Source organism: Sylvia atricapilla, chromosome 1 (genome assembly GCF_009819655.1).
Source record: "Sylvia atricapilla isolate bSylAtr1 chromosome 1, bSylAtr1.pri, whole genome shotgun sequence".
Lineage (NCBI taxonomy): Eukaryota > Metazoa > Chordata > Aves > Passeriformes > Sylviidae > Sylvia > Sylvia atricapilla.
Window position 1 is genome coordinate 48471799 of NC_089140.1, and position 26147 is coordinate 48497945.

A 26147-nucleotide genomic window follows, 5' to 3' on the forward strand; every position below is an offset into this window, starting at 1 on the left:
ACGTGGTTCACAGAGGGGTGAATTATCGAACGATCTCCTGTCAGGTATTAATTTTTGATTTATTGACCCACTTTTCACGGTGTGAAAAGACCACGGGGAACGATAAATTAGTAAACAATTGCATCGCAGGAGGAGAAACCTTCATTCCCCAGGTGATCCTTGTACAGGGCAAGACCGCAGGAGCCGCAGCTTCCTCCGAGCGGAGGCTGTGGTGAGAAGCCAGAGGGACAGCACGGCGCCTCAGGACGCGGGGGTGTCCCTGGCGCGCACAGACGCTCCCTTTCCAAGTATCCCGAAAGCACCGCTACGTCATTTTAAAAAATGGCACTCTCTACACTTCCCGCGGAGGAGGGAGCCGGAGACATCCCAGAGCCACTTCCTGAACGTTCCAGCGGGGAGATGGACGCCCGCTACCTCCCACCCCCGCCACACTCCCTGCTGCGGGTCGGGGCGAGGGGGGCACATCCCCACGGGCGGGGCACTCTCGTTTCGCTTCCCCGACCGCCGTGGATTTGTTTCGATTCCCCCACTCCCACTCCCACGGTGACGCGGGCGGCGGGGGCGGGACGCGGGGCGGAGAGTTTAAGGGCGACAAGCGGAGCTTGCCCCGGCGGCGGCGGGGTCGGACGGGCAGGCAGGTAGGTAAGTGGCCGGCCTTCCTCCCTTCCTCCCTCGGGCATCCTTGTACCCCCTCAGGCTCCCCGGGGAGGGGAGCGCGGTGTCGGCCGCCCGCCGCTCCGGGCGGGATGCGGGAGCGCGGCGGGAGCTGCCCGCGCCCCCTGCGCTGCTCCAGCGATCTTGGCGGCGGCAGCCGCGGCCTCGGGGGGTGGGTGCCTTCCCTGCTCGGTGGAGCTTCCTGCGTGCTGGAGCAGTTCCGGAGAGGGGACGCGCTGCCCCGACGAGGAGCGTGGGTGCGGGATTCGGCGTGTGGGCAGCGGGGGTGGCTGTGCTGGTTGGGAAGCCAGCCAGGGAATGTGTGGGGTCGTTGGAGGAAAAGGAGAAGAGTGCATTCTTGCTCCTGCCAGGCATCTGAGGGTGTCTGTTGGCCTGGTGTGGTCTGCGCGGAAGAGCTGGGGGAGATGGGATGCCGTGTCCGTGCTTGAAAAGAAGTGGGAGAGCTCTTCTAGCGCAGCCCGAAGCGAAGCATTGTCTTCAGTGGTTTTGGATCCTTTCCCTGAAAAGCAAAACTCTTGTACAAGGTCGTGGAGTAGTCACTTAACAAAACAGACTTTTTCAACTGGAGTTTGAGCACAGTGTGCACTGCAGAAGAATAAATGCCGAAGTATCTCTCACCAGCTTTTGCAATTTTTTTTTAGCTATTTACAGAGAGTTAATTTCAGATTTATTGCGAATGGAAAGAGGCTTTGCTTTCCCATGAAAACATGCCTGAGGGAGTATTTCCTATCAGTATTTATTTACCAACGTGCAATTAAATTTGTCAAGCACTGACTGTGAACTGCACAAGCTTGAAAACTTTGATGTTAGGGCAGTCTTAGTGTCTTGGTCTTGTGGTGTTTTTCGTTTGTTTTTTTTTTCCTCATTCCAGAGTCAATACCCTCTGGAGTGAATCTATATGAAGGAAATCTATATGAAGGCTGTTTGTTACCGTTTCTCTTACCCGGTCATAGAATCATAAGAAATGCTGAGTTGGAAGAGACTTATCAGGATCACTGAGTTCAAGTCCCAGCCCCACACAGGACACCCACCCTAATAATCACACCATGTGCCTTGAGTGCACATGAGCGTTGTCCAAATGCTTCATAACTCAGACAGGCTTGGTGCTGTGACCACTTCCCTGCGGAGCCTCTTTCTAATATCCAGTCTAAACTTTACCTGACTCAGCGTCAGTCCGTCTTGTCAAGCTCTGTCACTGGTCACGAGAGTGAAGAGATCAGTGCCTGCCCCTCCTCTCTCCCTCATAAGGAAGTTGCAGAGTGCAAAGGGATCTCCCCTCAGTCTCTTTCTGAACAAACCAAGTGACCTCAGCTGCTCCCCATACAAGCTCCTTTTCAGACCCTTCACCATCCTCCTGGCCTTCTTTGGATGCTCTCTAATAGCTTAATGTATTTTTTATTTTGTGGTGCCCAAAACTGAGCAGCAGTATTTAAGGTGAGGCCACACCAGTGCAAAGAAAAGCAGGACAATGATGAGAGGAACATTGGCAGGCTGAGCAAACAACTGCAGCAGTGTAAACAACTCCCTCTTGGACTGAGTTAGGTCTGGTATGGCTGAGCTAGACTAGGGATTTCAAGATTGTTGTTAGTTCAGAGAGAAACAGAAAGATTAGCTTTTCCTAGTGTTGTGAGATTTTATAGGTTTTTGTGCTGACACAGTAGTGATACTGTGCAAACAGAACACTGAACGTGCTTTTGCGTCATTTTTTGGTATATAAAATGGGAAATGCAAGTCTTTTCTTAATTAACTGAAAATCATAGGTATTTATATGTATAAGCAGGTGTGTTTCTTGAAAAAGCAACTCCAGACATGGCTCAACTGTACGTTTTCTTAGGTATGACTTGTTACTGGTAAGTTACAAAGAGGGAAGACTGGTTTAAAGCTGAAGGCAAAGAAGCCTGTTTCGTTTCTCTTACCAAAACAGGATGTGCTGGGGAGCAAGGCCAGACCTGTTGCTGCTGGAAGCTGTGAAACAGTCTTCAAGGAAGGCTAGCCACATGTGCTTGGCCTGAGTTCAGCTTGCAAGAAAAGGAGGAAGGATGTTCTGAGGTGTCATCCGGTTTTGGCTGGGATAGAGTTAATTTTCTTTCTAGTAGCTGGTAGGGTGCTGGGCTTGGGATTTAGAGTGAGAATAATGTTGATAAAACACTGATGTTTTTGTTGTTGCTAAGCAGTGCTTATCCTAAGTCAAGCATTTTTCAGCTTGTCCCACCAGTGGGGAGGCTGGGTGAGGCAACAGAAAGCTGGGAGGGGATGCAGCTGGGACAGCTAACCTGAACTCTCCAAAGTGGTATTCCATACCATAGAATGTTATGTCACTCTGTCAGGTTTCTGTTCCCTTGTCCATGGGTGTGAAACTCTTGTTTCCTGAGGTGTAAAGAGCTGGTGTCCTGGGGGTGTGTGCACCCATCTCTTTTTGTGAAAGGGTTGTCTTGTTCCTGGTGATCTGCTTCTGATTGTTCGTTTCCTTGCCTACTACCTTTCCTGTGTGCAAGTGAACCACAAATCTCTGATCTAAAGATTAGTGACATTTCAGTGTTCAGTTCTTGAGGTTTTGCATGGATTTCTGCTTGTCAGCAGGGCTGGCCCAACTTCTGGCTAGGTTTGGGTCCCATTACTGTTGTTCTGTTTGGTGGTTATGCATCTGAAAAACAGCTGCCAAGCTGTGTCAGGTGTGAGTTTGGTTGGAGACATCAAGTGGCTGGGCTTTGTTATTAGTAACAATTTCTTTCTAACAGTTTGTGCAAACAGAAAGCAACATATAGTGGTAATTTGAAAAAGGAGGACCTTGGGAGGTCATTCAGGCCAGCTCTGACCTGAACAGAGCCCTAGCCCAGAGTCTCATGTGTGTATTCTGCTTACACCCCTTGTTTCATTCAAGCCTTGTACAGATCCTCCCTATCTGGTTTGTATGTGGTGTTTGAGATGTTAACAGGCATGTGAGACCTCTGTGCTAATTGCTTCCTGGGGTGCATTTGCCAAATGTTGATAAGAATGGGTGTTTGCCTTTTTTTCTGACAATGTCTGTGTCCTATAATCATCAGTTTACCACAGAACACATTTCCAAGGAAAAGCTTGGTATAAAATGAAGAGTAGCCTGGGATGGTTTGTCTCCCTCTGTGCTCTCTCACCCCAGCCATTTAACATCTTTTGAAAACACAGCCAGAACTTAGAAGTCTCACAGCTGACTTCCAAAATATGGAAATAGTGCTTGCCTGCTAGACCCATTTCAGGTGAGAGTTCTTTCTCAATAGTGAGAGAGGTGTGCAGATTCAGTGTGGTATTGCATTGGTGAAACTACAGAACAGTAGCCTGAATTCCCCTAGTACTGCTTCTCTCTGAACACTTAGGAAGGGAGAGTATCTAGAGAAGCAAAATTCTGTAAGTGGTGTTGAGGGTTGCTTGTGTCCAGTGATGGAGGTTGCGTACAGATCTCCAGTTCAGACTGAAACAACCCAATAAAATGTTCTCTCTACTCACTTTCTATTCACTGGGAAATGGTTTTCTTTGTCTTGTTAGAGGCAAACAGCTCCAGAGATGCATGCTGTCTTTATCTTTGGAATACTCTGAGGTACAGGACGCTGACTGGCCTTAGAGCCCAGATCCGGTAAGGAAACTTCATTTGGTCCAATTTGTGCTGAGTTCAGGACAACATTCTGATGAGAAGCTATCACTGTGCTGCTTGGCTTGCCCTTATGAAATCCAAATCTGCTCTAGAATCTCATTCATTATTTTCCAAGTGCTGCTGGCTTTTACTGGGGGTGAATGGTTTATGGCACTTCCAAGGTCTGGTGCAAATCTGGCAAGATGACTTCTCACAGAATTTATTGTTTTTCTTATTTTGTAGGACTGAGTGAGAATCTATTTACAGATAAGGCTCTCTCTATCTATCTGAATATATCCCTAATGATAGAGCTGTCTGATGGCAAGCTGTCTAAATTAGAGGCTCTTCATTTGGGTTGACCAGTTTCTCCAACATGACATTTTACAAGGGCTGAGCATGAGATCTTCATGTTCATAGTCATCTTCTTCAATATCTCTCTTCATGAGATATTGGCTGAAGATTTGATTGAAATATTGTTCAGGTAATCACAAATGCCACTATGACCTTTTTCAGACTAAACAGATCCATTGGCTTCTTCCTCTCTTCTACATGAGATTTCCAAATGTGTCTGCTTGTAGCTTGGTCCGGTTATAAACTGTTCGTTTTTGTCTCTGCTGTTTCTTCAGGGACTCCTCTGAAAGTATAGGTGATTTCCAGATTTTTCATTTGACTTTTCAGCATGCAGTGGAAAACTGAGAGAAGTAAATTTTTCCCTGCTTTTCAGTGTCAAAGTTAGACTTATGCACATTGAAAGGAGACTCTCTGTTCTCTAAATATGTCTTTGGTAGCTGTTGTCAGGAAAACAGGTAAAACTGGCTAGCAGGCAGAGCACTGCCATAGTTATGGCCACTTACAGCCTTCTTGGTCTGTATAATAATAAGTTATTATTATTATATTATTATTAATAATAATAAATTCTCTTTTATTGAGTCTGCCCTGACATTCACATATGTCTATATCAGGTCAGCAGGAAAGTGCTGTTTGGAAGACCTGAATGCAGTGTCATTTTGCTGGGTGACTGCAGGGCTGCCTGCAGAGATAGTGCCATTGGAACGCGTGTGGCTGCAGGGGTCTCTCTGGTGTGGGAAGGGGTGACATGATGGCTCTTCCTTGGTGGCACCATGCTCCTGGAAACAGCATGCTTCCGTTGAACGAGAGCTAGTGGAGTCCTGAGGTTTCCTGTTGAGAAAACATGAATTATTCGAATGCTGATGAAATGTGTTTAGTTGTAACTCAGCCGCAGTGTAGATGCATTGTTGGGCTTTTTCTCTCCCTGCCTATTGCCAGTTTATAATGTCTGCCTTTTGGGTTAACGAGGAAGGAGGAATGATTTGTCTGCATAATAGGACCAAGGAAAGCACAGTCTTTAGAAGTCAGATTTCCTATAAGTAGGAAGATTCTTATTTGTCACCATTCTTTTAATTCAGATGCAGAGCTCCTTACATTGCTATACTTCATTTGTTCCTCGCATTATGGAAATCTACTGTGCCTGGAGAATAAAAACATTCCACTGAGTAATGCCACAGGGATGGATCCTTAAATCTTAACTTTCAGGATCAAAAATAATTAAAAGCATGGCTGTGGAGACCTTCTATTTTTTTTTCTGTGAATTAAAGAGTGTCATGCAGTTTCTCTTTTTAAAATGTGTAAAGCAGATGCAGACAGAAAAACCAATGGCTTGGGTTCACTCTCAGATTTCTGAAGTTTTTAGCACTGCCAGCTTCAGATGTTCAGAAAGCGCAAGCTGGCCTCTTGAGACCCATTGCTGGCATAAGGAACACAGCATTTTTCAATAGTGACAAATGATTTTTCTGGGCATTCTCCATTTGTGTTTTCAAAATTACCTTCTGAAGCGAGAGGAATCAAAACTTAGCCTTGTAACCACTCCAAAGCTGCCCTGCTTCTGACAGCGGTCTGACTGAAGCATTCAATGGGACACTGACCAGCACAGTAACACAAGAGTTGATGACACATAAAGTAAATGGGAATTTTGACCTCTGGCAGCAGTAGGGTTTGGTAGTAGATAGTTTCTGACTTAACTATATAATCTTTTGTTTTAATTCTGTGAGTAAAAATTAATGTGCATCGTTTTGCTGTCACATTTTTGCTGGTGATCTTAGGAGTCGTAAAAAAGTAATCACAGTAGACTATGTTATCTGTTTGATTTTTTGTTTGTTTTGTTTATGTGAATTATAAGGTCTCAACAATGCACTTGGAAGGGTTTTTTACGGGCCTTAGGATGTCCACACACCTTTGTATGTTTCATAGGCTCCATAGCTTAGAAGAAATCCCTGCTTCATGAGGGGAACACATATCTTGCTGGGATAGAGTTAATTTTCTTCTTAATAGCTGGGATGGTGCTTTAAATTTGTGAGCAAAGCAATGCTGATAGCACAGTAATGTTTTAGCTGTTGCTGAGCACTGTTTGCACAGTGTTGGGGCCTTCTCTGTTCCTCACTCGGCCTCCCAGTGAATAGATTCGGGGTACACAAGAGGTTGGGAGGGGGCACAGCTGGGCAGATGGCCCAAACTGACTGAGGGGATAATCCATGCCATGTGGCATCACGCTCAGCAATGATAATGGAGAGGAGGGGACTTCGGGGGATTAACCTTCCCGGTCTTGGGAACTGGATGGGCATTATTCTGTGTCAGGGAGGTGGTTAACTATTGCCTTTGCATCACTTCTGTTATCTTTCTCTCTTCTTCCACGTCCCTTTTGGTTACTGAGCAATTTTTATCTTGACCCCCAAATTTTTTTGGTTTTACTTCTTGCTTCTCTCTTTTCCCCATCCCACTAGGGGTGGGGGGATGCAAGCACTTACCTGCCCACTAGGGTTAACCCACAACACTCACCACAAAAGTCTTTCTATAGTTATTTCCAGATACAGCTGTGGCTTTTACCTGTGCCAGTTAAGGCAGAATAATAGACAACCGTTTTGTTTAATGCTCCTCACGCTCGATAGACTTTACATAATAGGCCCTCAGTTAGTCCATTGGTTTTGAGTTAAAATTGTTTATGCTGCAGGAAGATGTTGGGCAATAGCAAGACATGCTGTGCTGGTCTGCATGGCAGTTCTTTTGGATCATTAACTTAGATGTCAGATCTGCATGCCTGGGGTATCTCTCGGGTATACAAACTTGGGTATAGTTGCTAAAGCCTGCAGCAGATGTCCCAGTTATTTGCATGATCTACAGTTTGATGTTTTGGCTGGGAAACTCCAGTTCTGGAAAAGGATGAGAACTTGTGTTTTGGTCAAAATTCCTGCTGCCTGGAGGTCATGCTGCCTTCTGATCTGAAACAGGGAATTCAGTTCCAAAATTTCTCAGTGCAGGAAATATTGGAAAGCCTTTTTTAAATACTCATTGCTGCATCTGCTAGACTGGAAAAAACAATCTTTTAAATATCTTGTAAATACATTTTATTTGTACTTGTACTTTAATATATTCCAAAAAAAAGTAAGATTCAAATATAATTCCAGGAAAAAATATTGCACTGAGTAGAAGCATAGCTTTATTTTTAAAAAAGAAAAAAACCCCTGAACTTCAGCTACTATTTGGAAAATCACCAGTTCATGTGTATTCCTACACTTGAAAAAACTCCTGTGTAGCTGACTTTTTTGGTATTATTCTTGAGAAAATAATTTGTCAAGCTTTTTGATGATAAAGCATTGAAACCTGAAAGAGTGACACAAAAGATGAGGTAGAACCATCTTTTACCACTTGTTTTTTCCCTTTGTTCTGTTGCTTTACTTTTTTTTTTTCCTGTTTTTCACCTTAATAATGCTCATACCATGCAGTGTAAAAGAAGTCCTGAATATGTTATGAGTACACGTGATTGGCTGCCTGGAGAAGTAGTATTTTTAAAGTATATACTGTATTCACATTGCTCAATAAAGTGTGATTTAATTTCCCTGGGATAAATATAAAAATTACCCCTCTAGCATGACTGGTTGTCATACCTCCCCCAAAGAGGATGGGACCTCTTTTTTCTTGAGTTTAGTTTTTATCCAGGTTTTACATCTGTTCTTGGTGCTTCCCTGGAATTAGGAAGCTGATGGTTGGATTACAGACATCATCACGGAGTGTTTATTTGTTTAATTAAGACATGACTTCTGACAGGTCATTTCCCAGTCTGAGGCAGTGCGGATCTGAGCTTTATGGTTTCAGCTGATTTTCCTGTTGCCTTCTCAGAGTTGTGGGCAGCTGCTCCCCCATCTGCTTAGTGCACTTGTGAGCCTGACAAGTGCTTTTTATGCTTGGATAAATGCGAAGGCATGGTGCCGTCCGTAGCGTGCCTCATCATACCTCTGTGCTCACAAGACAGCCCTGATCCTTGGTGTTTCAGCCTCATCATGAGGAGTGCTACAAAGAAAATACATCAGTAATGTAGCTTGTTTTGCCTGCAAATTCATATACTTAAAAATATCTACTTTCCTCTGTTGTCAAGAGATCTTGAAGCTATTTTAGTCCTGCTTTTAGCTAGGATAATTTTCTACTCAGTAGCTGGTACAGTGCTGTGTGTTGGATTTAGTATGAGGATAATGTTGATAGCACACTGATGTTTTATTAGTTGCTGACCTGTGTTTGCCCTAAGTCAAGGACTTACCAGCCTCTGTCAGCTGCGGGGGGGGCACAGGAAACTGGGAGAGGCACAGCCAGGACAGCTGACCTGAACTGGCCAAATGGATATTCTGCACCTTAGAATGTCATATATATAAATTAGGAGGGAAAACTGGCCAGGGGCTGCTCCTCAGGAACTGGCTGGGCATTGGTCAGTGGGTGGTGAGCAATTGCACTGTGCATTAATTGTTTTGTATATTCTAAGTTTATTATTAGTAGTATCAGTATTAGTATTTTCCCTTCTTTTTCTGTCCTGTCAAACTGTCTTTATGTCAACAGACACATTTTACTTTTTTTTCCTTAATTCTCTCCCTCATCCACTCGGGGAGTCGGGGGAGTGAGCTGAGGTCTGTGTGGTGTTTAGCTGCCTACCAGGCTAAACCTTGACATTATGTTAGCAGGTTGTAAAGGTTGCAGATTTTATGTTTTGTTACAGGGCTGTTAATATCTGGATAATAAGTAAATATGTGTATTCCTATTTGGTGAATTAATCTTACTTAACTGCACTGAGATTTGTGAGATTCACACAGGTTTTTACAGGTAATGGAAACAGCTTTTAATCATAAAATCAATCTGTGAACAATGATTCTACACAGCACTTTAGCACTGGATATTTCTCGTGTCTGTTTCTTACGTGCTGTTTCTCATACATGTAGCTGGTTTTCCTCTTGATTTTTCTCTTTTCCTCCTTCTTTCATCTAGCTGCTTGACCATGTGATTAGTTTTGTTTAACAACCCTGATTTTAGAATTTTAAGGATGTAATAGTTTTTCAGTAAGTTACAGTCTGTGCTAGTTTCAGCCTTTGTTTTCTTTGTCCACTTCAGTGTGTTCATTTTAATAACTGTCTGAAATCTGATTCAAGGTTGTCAAGCACTATTACCATACTATGTTACAAGATTTTCTTGCAGTAAATAAGTTTCTAAGCTGTTCTTTATGCATTAGATTATTGAGTATCTAGAGAGAGGACCTGGACAAAAAACTCATTAAAAAAGTGCAAGTAAATGAGTTTTGTGTTTAATGAATTGAAATGTATAGTATAACGTATTTCTTAAGCGTATAAATGCTGTTTGTTTTCTCAGATACTTCCTCCTGCACTGACTATGTACATTGAAATAATTTGGAATCTTAATTTAAAAGATACAGTTTGAGGGTTTTTTTGGTTTTTTTTGCTTTTCCTTAGCATGGATCCCATGTCATATGCACAGTTGAAGAGGCAAGCTGGGAACCAGGATTTTAAAAATGGAAATTACTCATTGGCCATAAAAAACTATGATGAAGCTCTACAAACACTTGGTTATTTAATGCAATGGGTCCCGTAAGTATTCTTGAATTATGAGATGTAAACCATAGGACAAGCTTGAAATACGTAAATATATACAGTTGCACAGTTAATTCAAAACTATTTTTTTACATAATGCTTGATTTTCTTGTATCTTTTTCCACACTCTTTAGTATACCATTTTGATAGTTATTCTGTTCCTTACATATATGTGAGAGATTAATTAGTGACTTAAATCTGAATATTTTTACATAAACATCAATTATAAATTAGTGCAATTAAAGCTCAAATTAGTTTTCCATAAACTGCACTGGTTCCTGTTAAATTATTTCTGTTTCTTAGCTGCCATGTTGTGGATTAATCCTGCTGTGATTTTGCCATGTCCAGGCCTGTTGTTACATGAATCATCTGATTATCTGTAAAATTATTCATGTAGGTTACTTTGTTCTTGTTACTTGGTCCTTCTCAGTATTCTGAGACTTGTTAAAAATATTTTTTCAGCAGCAGATTCCTTTCAGTATTTCTTTCCAGATGTTAAGTGCTTTTCATCAATTAACATAAGTTGGTAATGTCATTAATGATTAAATGGTTGAGTATTATGTTAACTATTAATATAACTATTAAAATAACTATTGAGTATTATGTTAAATATTAATTACTACTGTATATTAACAACACTGCTCTTAACCTAATTTAACACTGGCCACTCATTTATATTAAATGTGGATTTTTCTGTCGTCTTCACCAAGTGGTAATGCACTAAAATGCATTGAGGTTGTTTTTTTGGTCACCAAAATGTGTTTAGTACTCTTTCCATCCCACAGCTTCCATTATTGTGTCTGTTTTTCCCCATTCCTGCCTGCTGGCTTTCACTGAGCCATATGCAGGTGTATCGAGGTGGTCTGAACTCTTGCTAAGTCCTCATACATCTTTATTCCAGTGGCTTGGCTTTCTGCTTCAGAAGAAACCAGGTTATCACTATGGGTATACTAAGGTATCATTATGATGTCTCTAAGACATTTTATAGCTGATATTCAATTGATCTTTCTTTATTTATTATCAAGAGTATTACAATTTTTACCTCTGTCAGGTGGGTGATACATGTAGTTTTTTAATCTATTCGTATTGTTAACTATAAAGTATGATCCTTTATCAAGTGAATAAACAGTAATGCTAAAACCCTATCTTTAGGTGTTCCCGGGACATAGCTGTGTTGTTGTGCAACAAATCAACTGCCTTGTACTGCCTGGGCAAATGGAGGGATTCAGTGGTTTTAGCCCACCAAAGCTTACAGTGGGATCCAGAGTATGTTAAGGTATTCAGATGCTTAAGCTGACAGTTTTTGCATGCCTTTCTTGCTTCTCTCTTTTATTTTTTTTTCTTTTTTTCTTTTAAATAATGGTGTCATTGTCTTCTTTTTATTGTGTTTTTGCTCTGTTGCATGATGAGTAAATATAACATAAAATTCCAGAATCAGTGTTTGATTCTCTACATAAACATCAGATTCACGGCTATCATTGTATTTTTAATGAAATGAAGCAGCTCCCTTTTGCACCAGGAGATGCTGGTTCTCTCTGGGTCCCAATGAGGGAGGTACCAATGCTTTCAAGAAATCTGACTATCAATATCCCAAACAAGGGTTACATGTTAATAAGCCTTGAGTTCCTCAGAGTGGTACTTGGTGATCCAGGTTATATTGTATGTCCAGTGGACAGAACAATACACTACACCTGGCTTGTGATTAAATACGCAGTGATTAAATACACCTTGACTCCAATAGCCATCTGTTAGGAATAAGCAGCAGTCGTACAGTATTTATGATTTGGAGTCATACTCTTGGATTGGCTTTTATGTGCAATAAACAGTGTTCTGGTCTAACCACTGAAGGCTCCCAGAGCCTTTAATAGATTTTTTTAAATTTAGATATGGTAAAATTGCATCCGAATGCCCACTTAACTTGTGCTGTGTTACAACATGCCAGTTAACTGATTTGAACTAATTAACTCACTGTGGCTCTGAGCTGGTACAATCTAATTCAGGGTGAATATAAACACATTCAGGTGCTGTTGGCTGAAGATTATATGCATTGTGGGAAATATTGCAAAATGCAGTGATGTCGAAACATAAATATATATTCTGGACCTTGTGACACAAAAACCCCCAGTCTTGTCCAGAGGAGGTTAACATACAGTTGCTGAAAGTATGTCTATAATCCTGTAGTTGTTTTCCAGGCTTTGAAATTCAGGATTTCACTTTTATTATCTGTGATAATATTCATAACCTGTTGGGAATTTCAAGGGATTAGAATAGAGTAGTTTATCTCACTTTTTCTTTTTGATCTGTGAAGCTGTAGAAATAGTACTACGTGTCATTTTTATAACATAATGAGAGAATTTTTAAAAAAATACCTCTTTGGTAGTAAATATCTCTGAATATTTTCCCAAGATCTCTTTTTCTCCTTTTTTTTTTTTTTTTCAGGCTTATTATAGAGCTGGCCATGCATTCATCATGTTATCAAAGTCTTATGAGGCAGTTTCTACATTCCACAGAGGTCTTGATGTTCTTCTGAATTCTTCTGCAGATCAAATTCAGGTTGCTGAGTTTATAGCAGGAATCTTCATAAGTGTCAATGGTAAACTTATATTAAGACCTTAATTTTTCTGAGAGCCTTTCACTAGTGATGATGGCACTTACTAGCACATTCTTTTGTGAGATCATTCCTTTGATCCTTTAGTGCATCAGGCCTATTTGAAGACTGTGAATGTATTGAGAATGTGGTAAATTTGTTCCAGTTTGTATACAGCAGATGCCAACAATCTCAAAATGCTGCAGGGGAGCAAGTTGTCTCATGGCAACGTGTCAATTATACAATAGTTGGAAAAGGTCAAAATTTAGAGTAAGGAAGACAAGACTGGAGATTTTGAGCTCCAGAGGCTTTAAGTGGGTTTTACCCAGACCACCCTGCTTTTCTTTTAGCCAGGTGAATGTAAAAAATGATCAAAAGATAGGCCATTTAAACTTTTTTATGATGCAGTGTATTTCAGTGTGGAGGACTTTCCCTCAGCTGGTAATGGACAGCAATGAAAAGAGGAAATGTGGCCTTCCTGTGGCATTGCATGGGTTTTTTCAGCAATGTCCGTAGTTTGTCTCCCTGCCCTCTCCTCAGTCTCTCCTCTACTTGCTTTTTAGTCTGTTTAGCATGCTTTGTCTGGTGGGCCTACAGGCATGCCAGGAGATTTCAGGTTATGCCTCTGCTACCTTTTCTTGAACCTGTAGCCCCATATTAATGTCCTTGATTAGTTGTTGCAGAGTCAGTAGCTGGTTGACCCACAAATGGAAGAATTGCTACGAGGTTCATGATGTCTTGGGGCTTTGAGGTGTTTCTTGAGAGCAGGGATTAATTTTTTTCCCCCTTGTTTAATGAAGTCTGGCCACTGATAAACAGAGTGCTGAATAAGTTGTGTGACCAGCATTTCTTAAGCCCCCACTGGGCAATTCCCTGGGTATTAACCAGTGCTACAGTTATCGCTGTGCAATGAAGTAATTTAGTTGGACACTCCAACCTTTAAAGTGCTGTGTATACCAAATAGTTTTCTCTATTGCTTACTCTTGTAGATGAACGAATCTTGCCACAGTCTTTCCACCCTGCATATAATTATATTTTCCGTGCATGTTTCGATGCAGTGATTTGGCAAGCAGTGATAGAAAAGCTGGCTCAGAAAGGGAAGTGGCGGGTAAGTATGTCACTATGTCACCATGTCACCTCCCACTGCACTCATGGGCACTCATGTCTTGCCACTTCAGCATAATCTCATGTTACCTTTAAATGCCAAAACTGTGAATGTATATTGCTCCCTGCTTCAAATGTCTTGGTTTTTAAGACTTGGAAAGATGCTTTTAGTGATAAATAATTTCTGAAACTCATTTCTGAAAGGGATATGATGGACTTGAAATCCTCCTTGTCTCTTGCTGGTGTTCTCTCTCTTATAGTACCACCTAGAGTCACTGTTCGATAATATTCAAAGTAAAGGGGAAAAAATACAAATTTATTTGTAGTCCCTTTTACTTTTCCTTCTGTATGACAAGTTGGATTTTTGAAACTGTCTGTGAAAGATCCACAGTACTTCTCAGTGGAAGTACTTGGTGTTGAACAGAACCAGATAATTTAAAAAAATCAGAAGGTGGACCACCTGAAAATATTTTAATCCTCTTTCAAGTAACTGTGGAAAAAATTGATCACTGTCACAGTTACACTGTATGGGGGCTTGGTGGTGAGGTGCTGGCAGTAGGGGCAGCATGGCACCTGTGAGAAGTGGCCAGAGCTGTATCACTTTCAGCTGGCTCTGACAGCCCTATGCTAGGGCATGGCTCAGCCAAGGTGGGAGTTCCTCAGAGAAACTGTGTTTTAAAAAGGGCCAAACCCTGCCTGGGAGAGTGAGGGGGAAAGAGCAAGAGAAACAGCCCTGCAAGCCCCAGGGTTGGAGAAGGAGGAGGTACTCCTTTGGGCAAGGGGTTCCTTTGCAGCCTGTCACAGGCAAAATGGAAGCTTCAGTTGAGGTTTATCAGGGAAACCCTCCTGTTGAGGCATAAGGTTTAGAAAAGACCCACTTGCTTTCCAAACTCCTCAGAGAGGTGCCTAGGTGTGGTTGGATGCAACCTGGACTTGGTGAATAGTTTACATTTGAAGGATAATTTATGTGTAATTGAGCCTTTATATGACCTTGTTCACAGGATCAAGGATGGCAAACCAGATATATCTATATGAATAAAATAAATAACTTATTTAAATTTATGATAATGATCAGACTAAAATACTTTGATCAGAATTATTAACTACATGGTACAGATAGTTACAACAGTTAGTAAATACTATATAATAATATATACAGTATATAATAATGTACTATTTATTGAAGCAATATTGAAGCATTGGCATTTAAGATAGCAAAATAGTTATTAGGTAGAGATTGATGTTACTCACCCATGCCAGTGGCAATGAGCGAACCTCTTTTGCTCAGCCTCCAAGAGTAACCTTGAGGGGAATCTCCACTCAAGGGAGGAATCTCTGCACACATACAGGAAGGGGTATGTTAGAAGACCCTGCATTTAATAGGTGACTGTGCTTTTATAGTATAAAGTGACTGTCAGTCATCTTTCTAGGTTAGCTGTGTCAGCTTAGCAGCTTTAGATAAATTATCAGTACTATCACCTGTTGGTTCTGTTATCAGGAACTTTGCTGCATTGTCACTGGTACCAGTTTCTGTCAGGAAACATGGTTTTTCAAAACATCCTCAGAACATGTGACATTGGGATTGATGAGTCAGGCTGGTCTCAACATTCTTCAAGACCATAGGCAGTGTGACCCTCCCTTCTCTATCCATCACTGATAACTTGTACAAACAAGGTAAAGTTCAAGCTGTTTTACCACCACTTAGGGCAGAGTATTCTGCTACACTCTGCTTAGGCAGAGTAGCTTGTGGGGAGACCATGAAGCAACAGGCATCTGACAGTAACCACAACCTATGGAGGACCCACACTGAAGCTATGGACTCACTGGAGCCCCACATTCCCCATCCAAGCCCCTACTCTGGGCAGGGACATCTTTCACTAGATCAGATTGCTTAAAGGCTGCCCAGCCCTGACCTTCAAGACTCTAAATGATAGGGAATTTGGAGCTTTGCTGGGCAGCCTGTTTCAGTGCCTCACCACTGTATCATAAAAAAAAAAAAAATTCCTTATGTCCAAGGGGAACATACTCTCTTTCAGGTTAAAACTGTTGCCTCTTGTCCTGTCACAAAGGCCTTGTTAAAAAGTCTTTTTTTATAAGACTTTTTGAAGCTAAAACTCCCTTTTTATATTGACTGTATTGCAGTAAGTTTTCGCTGAAACCTTGTCCAGGCTGAATAATCCCAACTTTCTCAGCCTTTTATCACAGGAGAGTTGATCCATCCTGCTAATGATTTTTGTGGCCCTCCTCTGGACTCATTCCAACAGGTCCATGTCTTTTCTGTGCTGGGGACCTCAAAGCTGGATGTAACATTCCAGGCTGGTCTCAACAGAGCAGAGAGGTAGAGTCACCTCCCTTGACCTGCTGACCATGATACTTTTCATGCAGCTCGGGATACTGTTTGTTTTCTGGGATGCAAGTACACGTTGCTGGCTTTTATCCTGTTTTCCATGCACCATTATTCCACAGGTTCTTCTTCCTCAGTCTGCATTGGTACTGGGGATTATCCTGACCCAAGTGAGGGCCCTTGCACTTGGCCTTGTTGAACTTCCTGGGGTTTCCATGGGCCTGCTCCTCAAGCCTGTCACAGTTCATATGAATGTCATCCGTTCCCTTGAGCATCATTAACTGCATCACTCTGCTTGGTGCCATCTGCAAACTTCCTGAGTGATTGAGGGTACCCACGATCCCTCTGGCAGTGTCATTGATGAAGACAGTGAATGTACTGGTCCCAGTGCAGGCACTTGAGGGACACCACTCACTACTGGTTTCCACTTGGACACTAAGCCATTGACTAGAGCTCTTTGGATGCAGCCATTCCGCCAATTCATTATTCATCCAACAGTCCATTCATTAAACTGATACCTCTTCAGTTTGGAGCTAAGACTGTTGTGGGGCACTGTATCAAAGGCCTTGGATACAGAAGTGCAGGTGGATGTTATCCGTAGTTCTTCCCTTGTCTTCTGCTGAAGCTGGGTGGGTTTTCAAGGAGAAAGGCAAAGTATTTTAGAGAAACTGAGAAAATGGAGGAAAGCAGAAGAAGATAGAGTATTCATTTCCTGCTTTCTGCTTGGGATGTTGGTGCTAGCTGGGAAGTCTTGTCCCCAGTGTAAATGTCCATTCCTAAAGCAAAGGGTTGCTTCCAAGCACCAGAAGTATTCCAAGTACTGGAGAGTCTTTTAGGGCTTAACCTTTTTAACATAGTTTTTATTTCTGAGGAAACTTACGTCACTTGTAACTTCTTATTGGGAAGTTATTTGGGAATATATTAATATTTAACATACTGGGAATTGATTTGCCATAGACATGTTCAAATACATACATATTTCTGAGGAAACTTACGTCGCTTGTAACTTCTTACACTCCACTGTGTATTACATTAATTCAGTTGAAAATTAGAAACGGAGATTCAGTTGTGATATTACAAAAAGATATGAAATATTGTTAGCTGGTGTTGGCTTTCTGACAGGATCTGATGAGGCAGTGAAAAACAAAATTTTAAGTATGTTTGAGAGCATTAAGGTGTGGGGTTTTTTTTTCAGTCTTGTCTGTTGTTGTTGTCTGAGAAGCAAGAGTTGCCCCGTGATCTCAGAGTTAACCAGGTATCTCTGAAGAATCTCTTTGAGGTAAGTTCATGTTTTTTTATTTTTCCTTGTATCTGTTTCTTCCTGATAACTTTAGTGAGAGATTTTCCATCTTGAACCAAGAAAAATAAAATGAAAAATAATACGTGGATGTTATATGATCGTGCTTTATCATCTATTTGTTTGAAAATTTAACTAAATGTAATGTAACATTTCTGAATTAAATTTAGTATTTTCAAGGTGTATTAGAATTATGAAGGTGTATTTGGAGGCTGTCTGTGAGCCAGGAGCTGCTGGAAGTTCACGAACTCTGCAGCTCAAGTGCAGCCAGTTTCCATAGCCGTGACATACCAGTGCCTTTCTGAAGGCATCTCACAATGTTTGTGAGAAATTGAGAAATTCCACTGGGCTTTACCACAGAGTCCTAGAATGATTTGGGTTGGAAGGGGTGTTAAAGATCATCTAGTTCCAATCCCCTGCCATGGGCAGGGATACCTTCCACTAGAGCAGGTTGCTCAAAGCCCCATCCAAACTGGCTTTGAACACTGCCAGGAATGGGGCACACACAGCTTCTCTGGGCCTTACCACCCTTGGAGCCTGTTCCAGTGCCTTACCACCCTCAAAGTAAAGAATTTCTATATTTCTTACAGTTTCTTTCCTGACAGGAACTTTAGAAGGCATTAGCTGTAGGCTACACAGTACCTCTGCTTTGCATTAGCTGGCTGGCAAGTTAAAGTTTATTGGTGTATGAATGCAAGACTCATAAGCTGAGAGCAAAATGAATCTGTTTATTGCAGAGTTAAGACAGTACTTACACACTTTGCGTGAGAATCTTTGTTCAGTCCTTTGCATGCAACCCAGTTGCAGGCCTGTAATAAATCCGTGGGCTTGACAGTTTGTTAGTTTCCTCAAGGTTGGCAGGCTTCGAAGAAACAGGACACCTTTCCTGTTTTCAGATAGTGTATACTTTCTCTTGTGCTTCCCAGGAATTTCCTTCAGTGTCAGGCTTTGCTGTTTCTCACAAAGGTTTATGTCATGTTGGTGGAATATACTGGAATTTGCCATTTGGCTGTTATAGTCTTTGTGGTACATTGGTCATAATAATTTCAAATTGGTGCTTTTTCCATAATTGTATTTCAGTTTAGGTGCCTGACACAGTGAGCAGGAGTAATTCTGAGGGTAATGCAAGGGAAATCATTTCACATCTCCTTATAGGCTTGTTTTTAGAGATAGCAGAAGAAATAGTGAATGGATATATGAAAGCGTGTCTTGGTTGGGTGTCTTTAGGCAGGTGTGCTGTACCTCTGCTTCCACAGGAAGTCCACACTGGCAATGAAGCGTGGCAACACAGCAGAAGACTGTCTTAGCAAAGCAAAATACCTCATTGAGACAGGAAAAATGGGCAGGCTTTAAAAAATAGTATGGCCTTTTCTTTGTTGAATTGGCCTAACCAATCTTACCTGTTCTCGTGGGTTTGTTGTACACATGAAAGGCTGAAAGAAAAAAGATGAAAAATCCATATGTACCAATTCTCCTTTGTGAGAATTAGAAAATGTGGCTTTCTGACAACTCGAATTTCCCCTGCTGCTACTACATTCTCCCTGTAATCTGTCGTATCTTCATTCGATAACTGTGCTCAAAGAGTAATTCTTGCCAGTCAAAATTTGGCACGAGGTATTAGAATAAAAGATTTATTTGTAAATGTTGGAAGCATGTGTGAAGACTGCTATTTAAAAAAGATGACTGACACAAATGGAGAAGTTTTGTCTGAACACTGTTTCCGACCACCTCCTCATGTCCTGATCCTTCTGGCATGTTGTCTCAGTTTCCGTCTGAGCTTCTGCTGCACACCTCCAGAGTATCCTGTATTGCTGTACCCTTTGGTACACTGTGCTTCCATTAAGTCCTTGCTAGAACATACTTCTTAAGTTCAGCTGGCTTCTGCTCAGGCTGTGTGCTTTCTCAGAATCCCAGAATCATCAAGGTTGGAGGAGATCATGATCAACCCAGTACCACTGTAATCACTCCTAAACGCCCAAGGGCCACATCCAGATACCTCTTGAACATTGAAGAATTTCAGAGATGATGATTCCACCACCTCCCTGGGCAGCTTATTCTAGTGCCTAACCACTCTTTCAGTCAAATTTTTTTCCTAATGTCTGATCTGAGCCGCTGCTAACAAAACTTAAAGCCATTTCTTCTCCTTCTTTCACTGTGGAGGTGGTGAAAGAGACCAACCCCCAGCTGGCTACAGCCTCCTTTCAGGAAACTCTAAAGAGCAGTGAGGTCTCTCCTCAGCCTCCTTTTCTCCAGGCTAAACAGTCCCAGTTCCTTCTGCCTGTCCTTATTAGACTTGTGCTCCAGAACCTTTCACCAGCTCCATTGCCTTTTTCTGGACACGCTCCAGCACCGCAATGTTTCACCTCTAGTGAGTGGCCCAGAAGTGGACACAGGAGTTGAGGTGTGGCCTCACCAGTGCCAAGTACAGGGGGACCATTGCCACCTGCAGGCCACACTGTTCCTGACATCAGCTTGCTGGCAGTGAGTCCACCAAAGGAGGCCATCAAGGTGAATAGAGGACTGGAGCACCTCTCATCTGAGGAAAGGTTGAGAGAATTGCAATTGTTCAGCCTGGAAAAGAGAATGCTTTCTGTTGACCAAATTGTGGCCTTCCAGTACCTGAAGGGAGCTCAAAAGAGAGATGGTGGGAGACTTTTTAGAAGAGCACATGGTGACAGGACAAGGGGGAATAGATTCAGACTGAAGGACAGTAGGTTTAGCTTAGCTATCAGGAAGAAATTCTTTACTCAGAGGGTGCTGAAGCACTGGAATGGGCTGCCCAGAGAAGTTGTGGATGCCCCATCCCTGGAAGTGTTTGAGGTTGAATGGAGTTCTGAGCAGCCTGATATGCAGTGAAAGCTGTCCCTGCCTGTGGCAGGGGGTTGAAGCTAGATGATATTTAAGGTCCCTTCCGACCCAAGCCATTTTACGTATGTTTAATATACAGAAGTCTATGAAATAAATACTTAGATTTTACAGTCACTATGGCTTGGTTGTTGTTCTGCTGATTCTTGTAACGAAAATACAGGAAATACTGAAAAACAAATGCTTTTTGTGTATGTAAAAATAATGTGTTGTAATTACTCTCTTTGCCACCAGACATCTGAGCTCTATGGTCGTGGTGAGAAGCTGCAGGAAGTAGCAGAGTTAGTCAAGTGGCTGATTTCCATTGGGGCGAAGGCTGAGTCCATTGGACTGTATCCGCTGCATGCCGTCATCAGGCTGTGTATCAAAGCAGGTGAGTGACATCTGCAGCTAGAATAAAACAATTCTGGCTTTCGTCAGAGAACTGACAGCTAGACCTCTTTAAATTAAAAAAAAAATGTCCTGACAGCTCAGGTCAGATCATCTAGGTATAATCTTGCACATGCCAGTGAAGCACTCTTTTAGAAATGTTGTAAACACTCTCTTTGATCACCCATGCCTGATAGTGGTGTGTCAGGGTCCGCAAACATATGCAGGAGACCTGATGGTCCATTTTAGGGATCTCAGAGTGCAAAAGACACAGTGGGGGACAACTCAGTTTATTCAACAAAAAATGCACATTTATTTAGTGCCAACAAAATGTGATAGTGGGGAGAGAAATAAAGAATAGTAAGAAAGACAGAAAAGAGGGTAAGGGGATTATAGCTACCAATGTGGAGGGACGAGTCCTGGAGGCTGAGATGCCTATAGACGCGATCTTCTCCAGTGGGGTGATCACGAAGGTGAGCAGGGATCTCCGGGGTTTTTATAGGTTGGTCAAGGTGGGAACCAAAGCGAGTGGCACAGAGCCAAAGCAGGAGTCACCTGTGCTGAGGTTGAGACAAAGGAGAGTCACAGAGCCAAAGCCGGAGCCACCTGCATCGAGGTTGGGTGCTCAGGGACAGGCTGCCTGCTGTACGTGCTGTACTCTGGTACGGACGGGCCAGTTTGGGTAAGTAGCCTTGGCTCAGCCCACTGTGACCAGTTCCATTGTTCTTGCACTCCGTTCTCATGGAGATGCATATCAGTCCTCTGAGACTTGGCAAACATTCCACCTCAGCCAGGCCAGGGCTCCTTTCAGAGTCTGGGGTCTCAATCCTCAATCATTGGAGACGGTCGTGAGGCATATCACATCCTTGACTCTGACATGGTGGAAACCTAATATAATTGTTCTTCTCTGTGTTTTGAAGCAGAACTGTGATTGACATGGGTCTTTTGTAACCCAAACAGATCAGCTTTAAAAAAGGTAGTGTGTATTTCTGCCATCTCAGTGTGGAGCAACAGGGGTTTTTGTGTGTAATAGAGCCATGAGTCAGTCTTAGATTTGCATCTTGCTATTCCGAAGGAGGGAAAAACCCGAGGATCTGTTTCTTTATGTGTGCTTTTTTGTCATTTCAGCCAAGAACAATCTCTTCAGGTGGTTACTGACTTGGAGGCCAGAGCTGAAGGATAGGATCAACCAGAAAGACAGAGATGGACAGACCCTGCTGCATATTGTGGCCTCTTCCAGTGAATATTCACAGAAACGCAGTAAATATATCTATCTATCTATCTATCTTTTTTAGTGTGTGTATTGTTTTGTTTTCATATGGAAAAATCTTTAATGGACGAGAGTTTCAGACCCTGGTGTTAATGATTTCATGCTAAGGAAGAAAATGAGAAAGTGTCTGAACGTGAACTTGTAGAGGCAACTGATATTTAAACATTCCAATAATTCACTTTTAAATTATGATCATTTTCTTTGCTCTTTGGTTTGTCTGGTTAGGATCTTCTCATAAGTATGCTGCAGTTTTTTTCAATCATAGAAGTTACCTTTTAAATTTTGATGTGTCCTTGAAATCATGTTAGACCACCTGGAGGCCTGAAATTCAGAGTTTAAAATCTAACAGCAAAAGGCTCTGAGATGAACATTCCTAATAATAATTTTGAGTCAAAATTGGGAACATATTGGGAATTCATTTGCCATAGACATGTTCAAAGAAACAAGAATTTTGAGCCATTTATATGCATTATAGCATCCAATATTTTTTTTTATAGACACTCCCAAAAGCCTGCCCAATTTGTTGCATTATGGTCTGGGTGTTTTGTTCTTCTTAGTTACTACCAGAAAATCTAATCTATGTTTTTTTTTTTTTTTGTTAATGGATAACCCAAGTTTTATCCAGCTAAACGGTGCTTTATTACATTAGTTGTTTTGATTAAACAGTTGCTATTGATTAAGTTTTCTGAGGTGTGTAAGCCTATGAAGTGTCTCCCTTACTGCAGCTGCAAGGTATTAATCATGTTTTCTGGGGTGCATAGGCCTTTGACTCCTTAACTCTCTCAAGATACCTTTCTTGTTCTATGGCATTTAATTAATCTCTAGTTATATGGCAGCATTAAGCAATCCTTCATTGAATTTTGTTCTTCAGCTATTGATTAAGTTCTCTGAGGGGTGTGAGTCCATTGAGTTCCTTTGTGCAGGTCAGTGAGGTAATTTCTCAGAGTTTTCTACTGGCACTCAGTCAACGCAGATCTAAATTAAAACCAGCCAAAATAACAGTCAAATATTCCTTAGCTAAGTAAGCATAATTAATTACAAAATTTTTAAAGGACCACAGAATTCCTGGCTAACTGGAGATATAACTCGCTGTCAGGCCTCTCGTGTTCTTTTAAAAAGGTGAAAATTTAAGGCCTAGATAGCAGTGTGCCATGTCAGAGGAGGAAAACGAAATGCTTTCCTTCATGGTTTCTGTGGTATTTCGTTTTGTTGCCCTGGCTTTTTTCCTTGTATTTCTTACTCTGCCCGCAAGGGGGCAACAGGAAGCAAACATCAATGCCAAGGTAGCACCAAACATTTGGATGCTTAAAGTTTATTTGGTAATACTCGTTTATTTATTACATAGAGAACACATATTTTTAATATGTATTTATCTATTAACGTGTATGTGTTTATATATTATATATAACATTAGAAAACGTGGATCTTTATTAAAGTTTATTTGTTTATAGCTATATATTATAAATACTATAAATCATAAAATCACAGAATAATTAAGTTTGGAAAAGGCCTCTGAGATTTTCAAGTCTCACCTTTGACTGATTTCCACCTTGTCAACTGGAAGAATTTAGTTTTTTTTAAAGTTAAAATGATGCTATAAATTGTGCCAGGTAATTAAAAATAAAAAAGAAAACAGAACAACACTCCTGAACAATGTGAATTATTTTTCCTCTAATTTTTTTTAATTTATTGCTTTAGGACAAACAGAAGATGTGATCATGCTCCTGAATTTTGGGGTTAATCCCACTGTTCCAGATGCACGGTCAAGATGTGTCATAGATATCTTGAAAAAGAACAAAAACTTTGATGCTGTAAAAGAAGTCAGCAAGCACATTGAGAAACACACTTCCTCTAGGAAACAGTCAGGTACTGCATCCAGTGTGTGCTATTCCTGTTTTAAAATTATTACCTTTAGGTACAAAATCGTTTTATTTCAAATAAGTAATTGTGGGTGTGTTTTTATGTAACTTGCCCTGTTAGTTGTCACTGTGATCTCCTGTCAGTCAGTAATGAACATATTGTCCTTGCTTGAGAGGATCTGCTGTCCAAGTGATGTTCAGATCCAGCTTGGCATAAAGCAAAGGTTTTAGATTACATCTCTGTTTTCATGTGTGTATTGCCAATAAGTTTATTGGAAAACACTGGGTTTCACTGTGCTTGCATCTTACAGCTCCTGGCAAAGAAATTCGAACAGGTTTTTTTTTTCTTTACCGTGGAGATTTCTGCTCGGGAGAAGGTTTTAACACAGTGGTTCTCCATAGGAAGTTAACACCAGTACCTCTGTGGTAATAATGGCTTTGGTTGGCATTTCAGGTTGCACTGTCTTTTGTGGTCAGGGGATTTTTTTTGTTTTTGGAGTTTTCTTGACGATGCACAGCCCACAGTAGTCTTCTAAGCTTAGTGCAAATGTGAAAATGTGAGGCTGTAGATTAAGCCTCAGCTTTACAGGTAACAATCTGAGGTTAGTCCTTCTTTCTAGAAAGATGACCAACCTTGGCTCTTTCTTTTTCCTAAGAGGTAAAGCTACTGTTTTGTTTGGCCTTTCATGTACCTGAGTTCCTTAAGCATTTAGGAAACCCAAGCCAAGTTTTTTAGTGTGTGTTTAAGGGCATTTATTGGGACATTGTCTAAAATCTTCTATTTTCCATTACATAAGTATTTCTTAAACATGTAGATAACATTTGGGTGTGGTGCATATTTTTGGCTTTGTTTTTTAATTTTAAGAGGACAAATTATTTTATGGCTGTATATTTTAAATGGCACTGGGGAATCAGACAAGCTCATTAAAAGTGTATGCTGCAAACATTTTTAGTCATCTACTCTAAAAATTCTGAACAATGATATAATTGCAGCATTTTCTTGCCTGCCTACAGAAGCTATTACAGTTTTCAGCCTAGTGAATTATGGTAAACAGAGTCATGGTTTTACCTCAGCTGCCAACTAAGTAGCAAGCAGCAGCTCACTCACTTCCCCCTCCCTCTCTCCCATGGTGTGTTGAGATAAGAACAGTTTAAAAATTGAAATAAAGTAAATTACTACCACTCCTATTATTGTTTTTATTGTGTAAAGGAGAGAGGAATGAAACCCAAGAAACACGAGTGATGAACAGTACAATTGGTCACTCCCCACTAACTGATGCCCAACCCCATCCCCAAGCAGCAATGGTCCCTTCATGGCCAATTCCTCATAGTTTATATAATGAACATTCTGTGGTGTGGAATATCCCTTTGGCTGGTTCAGGCCAGCTGTCCTGGCCATTCTCCTTCCTAGCTTCTTGTGCACCTGCGCACTGCATGGGACATACAGAGAAGTGCTTGTTACATGGGACATACATGGGAAGTGCTTGTCACTTCATGGGGAAGTGCTTGTCTCAGGGTAAGCACTGCTCAGCAACAGCCAAAACATCACTGTGCTTTCAACAGTATCCTCATCCTACATCCAAAGCATGGCACTGTACTATTTACTTAGAAGAAAAATAACTCTTATCCCAGGCAAAACCAGGAGAAGAGTGTATTTGATGAAAGTATCAAATTTCCTTCGGGCTCAGAAATCCATCACAGGACTGGCATTAGCAGTAAGAGTTTCAGCCATCTGTTTTTAATCTGCCACTAGACATTTCTTAGAGCCCTGGGATGTAATGCATTGCAGTCTTGCCCTGAAAACATGCTGGCAAGGAAGTGGATTTTCAATTTCTGTAATGTTTTGCAGGAGAGAATGAAAGTGCCACAGCTGATAAAGATTCTCTCCAGGATGTTCTGGAACAGTTTGTCCAGTTCTACAAGTGTGAAAATGGAGCACATAATAAAAATGTATTGAAGGAAGACGCAGTTAAGCGATTTCTGAAATGGCTGTCTTCTCTGAAAGGTGCGGTGAGTTCACATTTCTCCTTTTCACAAAACTTAATTGCTGTGAAAAATGTGTTTGGTGCTAGCATAAACTTAAGTGCCCTTTAACCCTTCCGTCTCTTACCTGTTTTTGTAACTTCTATGACTGGTATTATGTGCTTTTTAATTATATTTAATATTGTGTTTGCACTTAGAACCAATGGAATATGCACAGAAATTCATGATGCATCAAAATGTTCAAACTTACT

The 26147-nt window shown here is 41.4% G+C and overlaps 1 protein-coding gene across 1 annotated transcript in view; it reads left to right on the top strand.

Annotated features, from left to right (window-relative positions):
* The first annotated feature begins 309 nt into the window (after positions 1-309).
* TRANK1 (tetratricopeptide repeat and ankyrin repeat containing 1) overlaps positions 310-26147 on the top strand; it is a 51565-nt gene continuing 25727 nt past the window's right edge. Inside the window, exons 1-10 of the mRNA XM_066322072.1 lie at positions 310-638; positions 10081-10215; positions 11371-11494; positions 12658-12811; positions 13795-13913; positions 17449-17532; positions 20650-20788; positions 21913-22044; positions 23753-23920; positions 25763-25918. Coding sequence (XP_066178169.1) covers positions 322-638; positions 10081-10215; positions 11371-11494; positions 12658-12811; positions 13795-13913; positions 17449-17532; positions 20650-20788; positions 21913-22044; positions 23753-23920; positions 25763-25918 — 1528 coding nt within the window. The 5' untranslated portion in view covers positions 310-321. The remainder of the gene's footprint in view (positions 639-10080; positions 10216-11370; positions 11495-12657; positions 12812-13794; positions 13914-17448; positions 17533-20649; positions 20789-21912; positions 22045-23752; positions 23921-25762; positions 25919-26147) is intronic.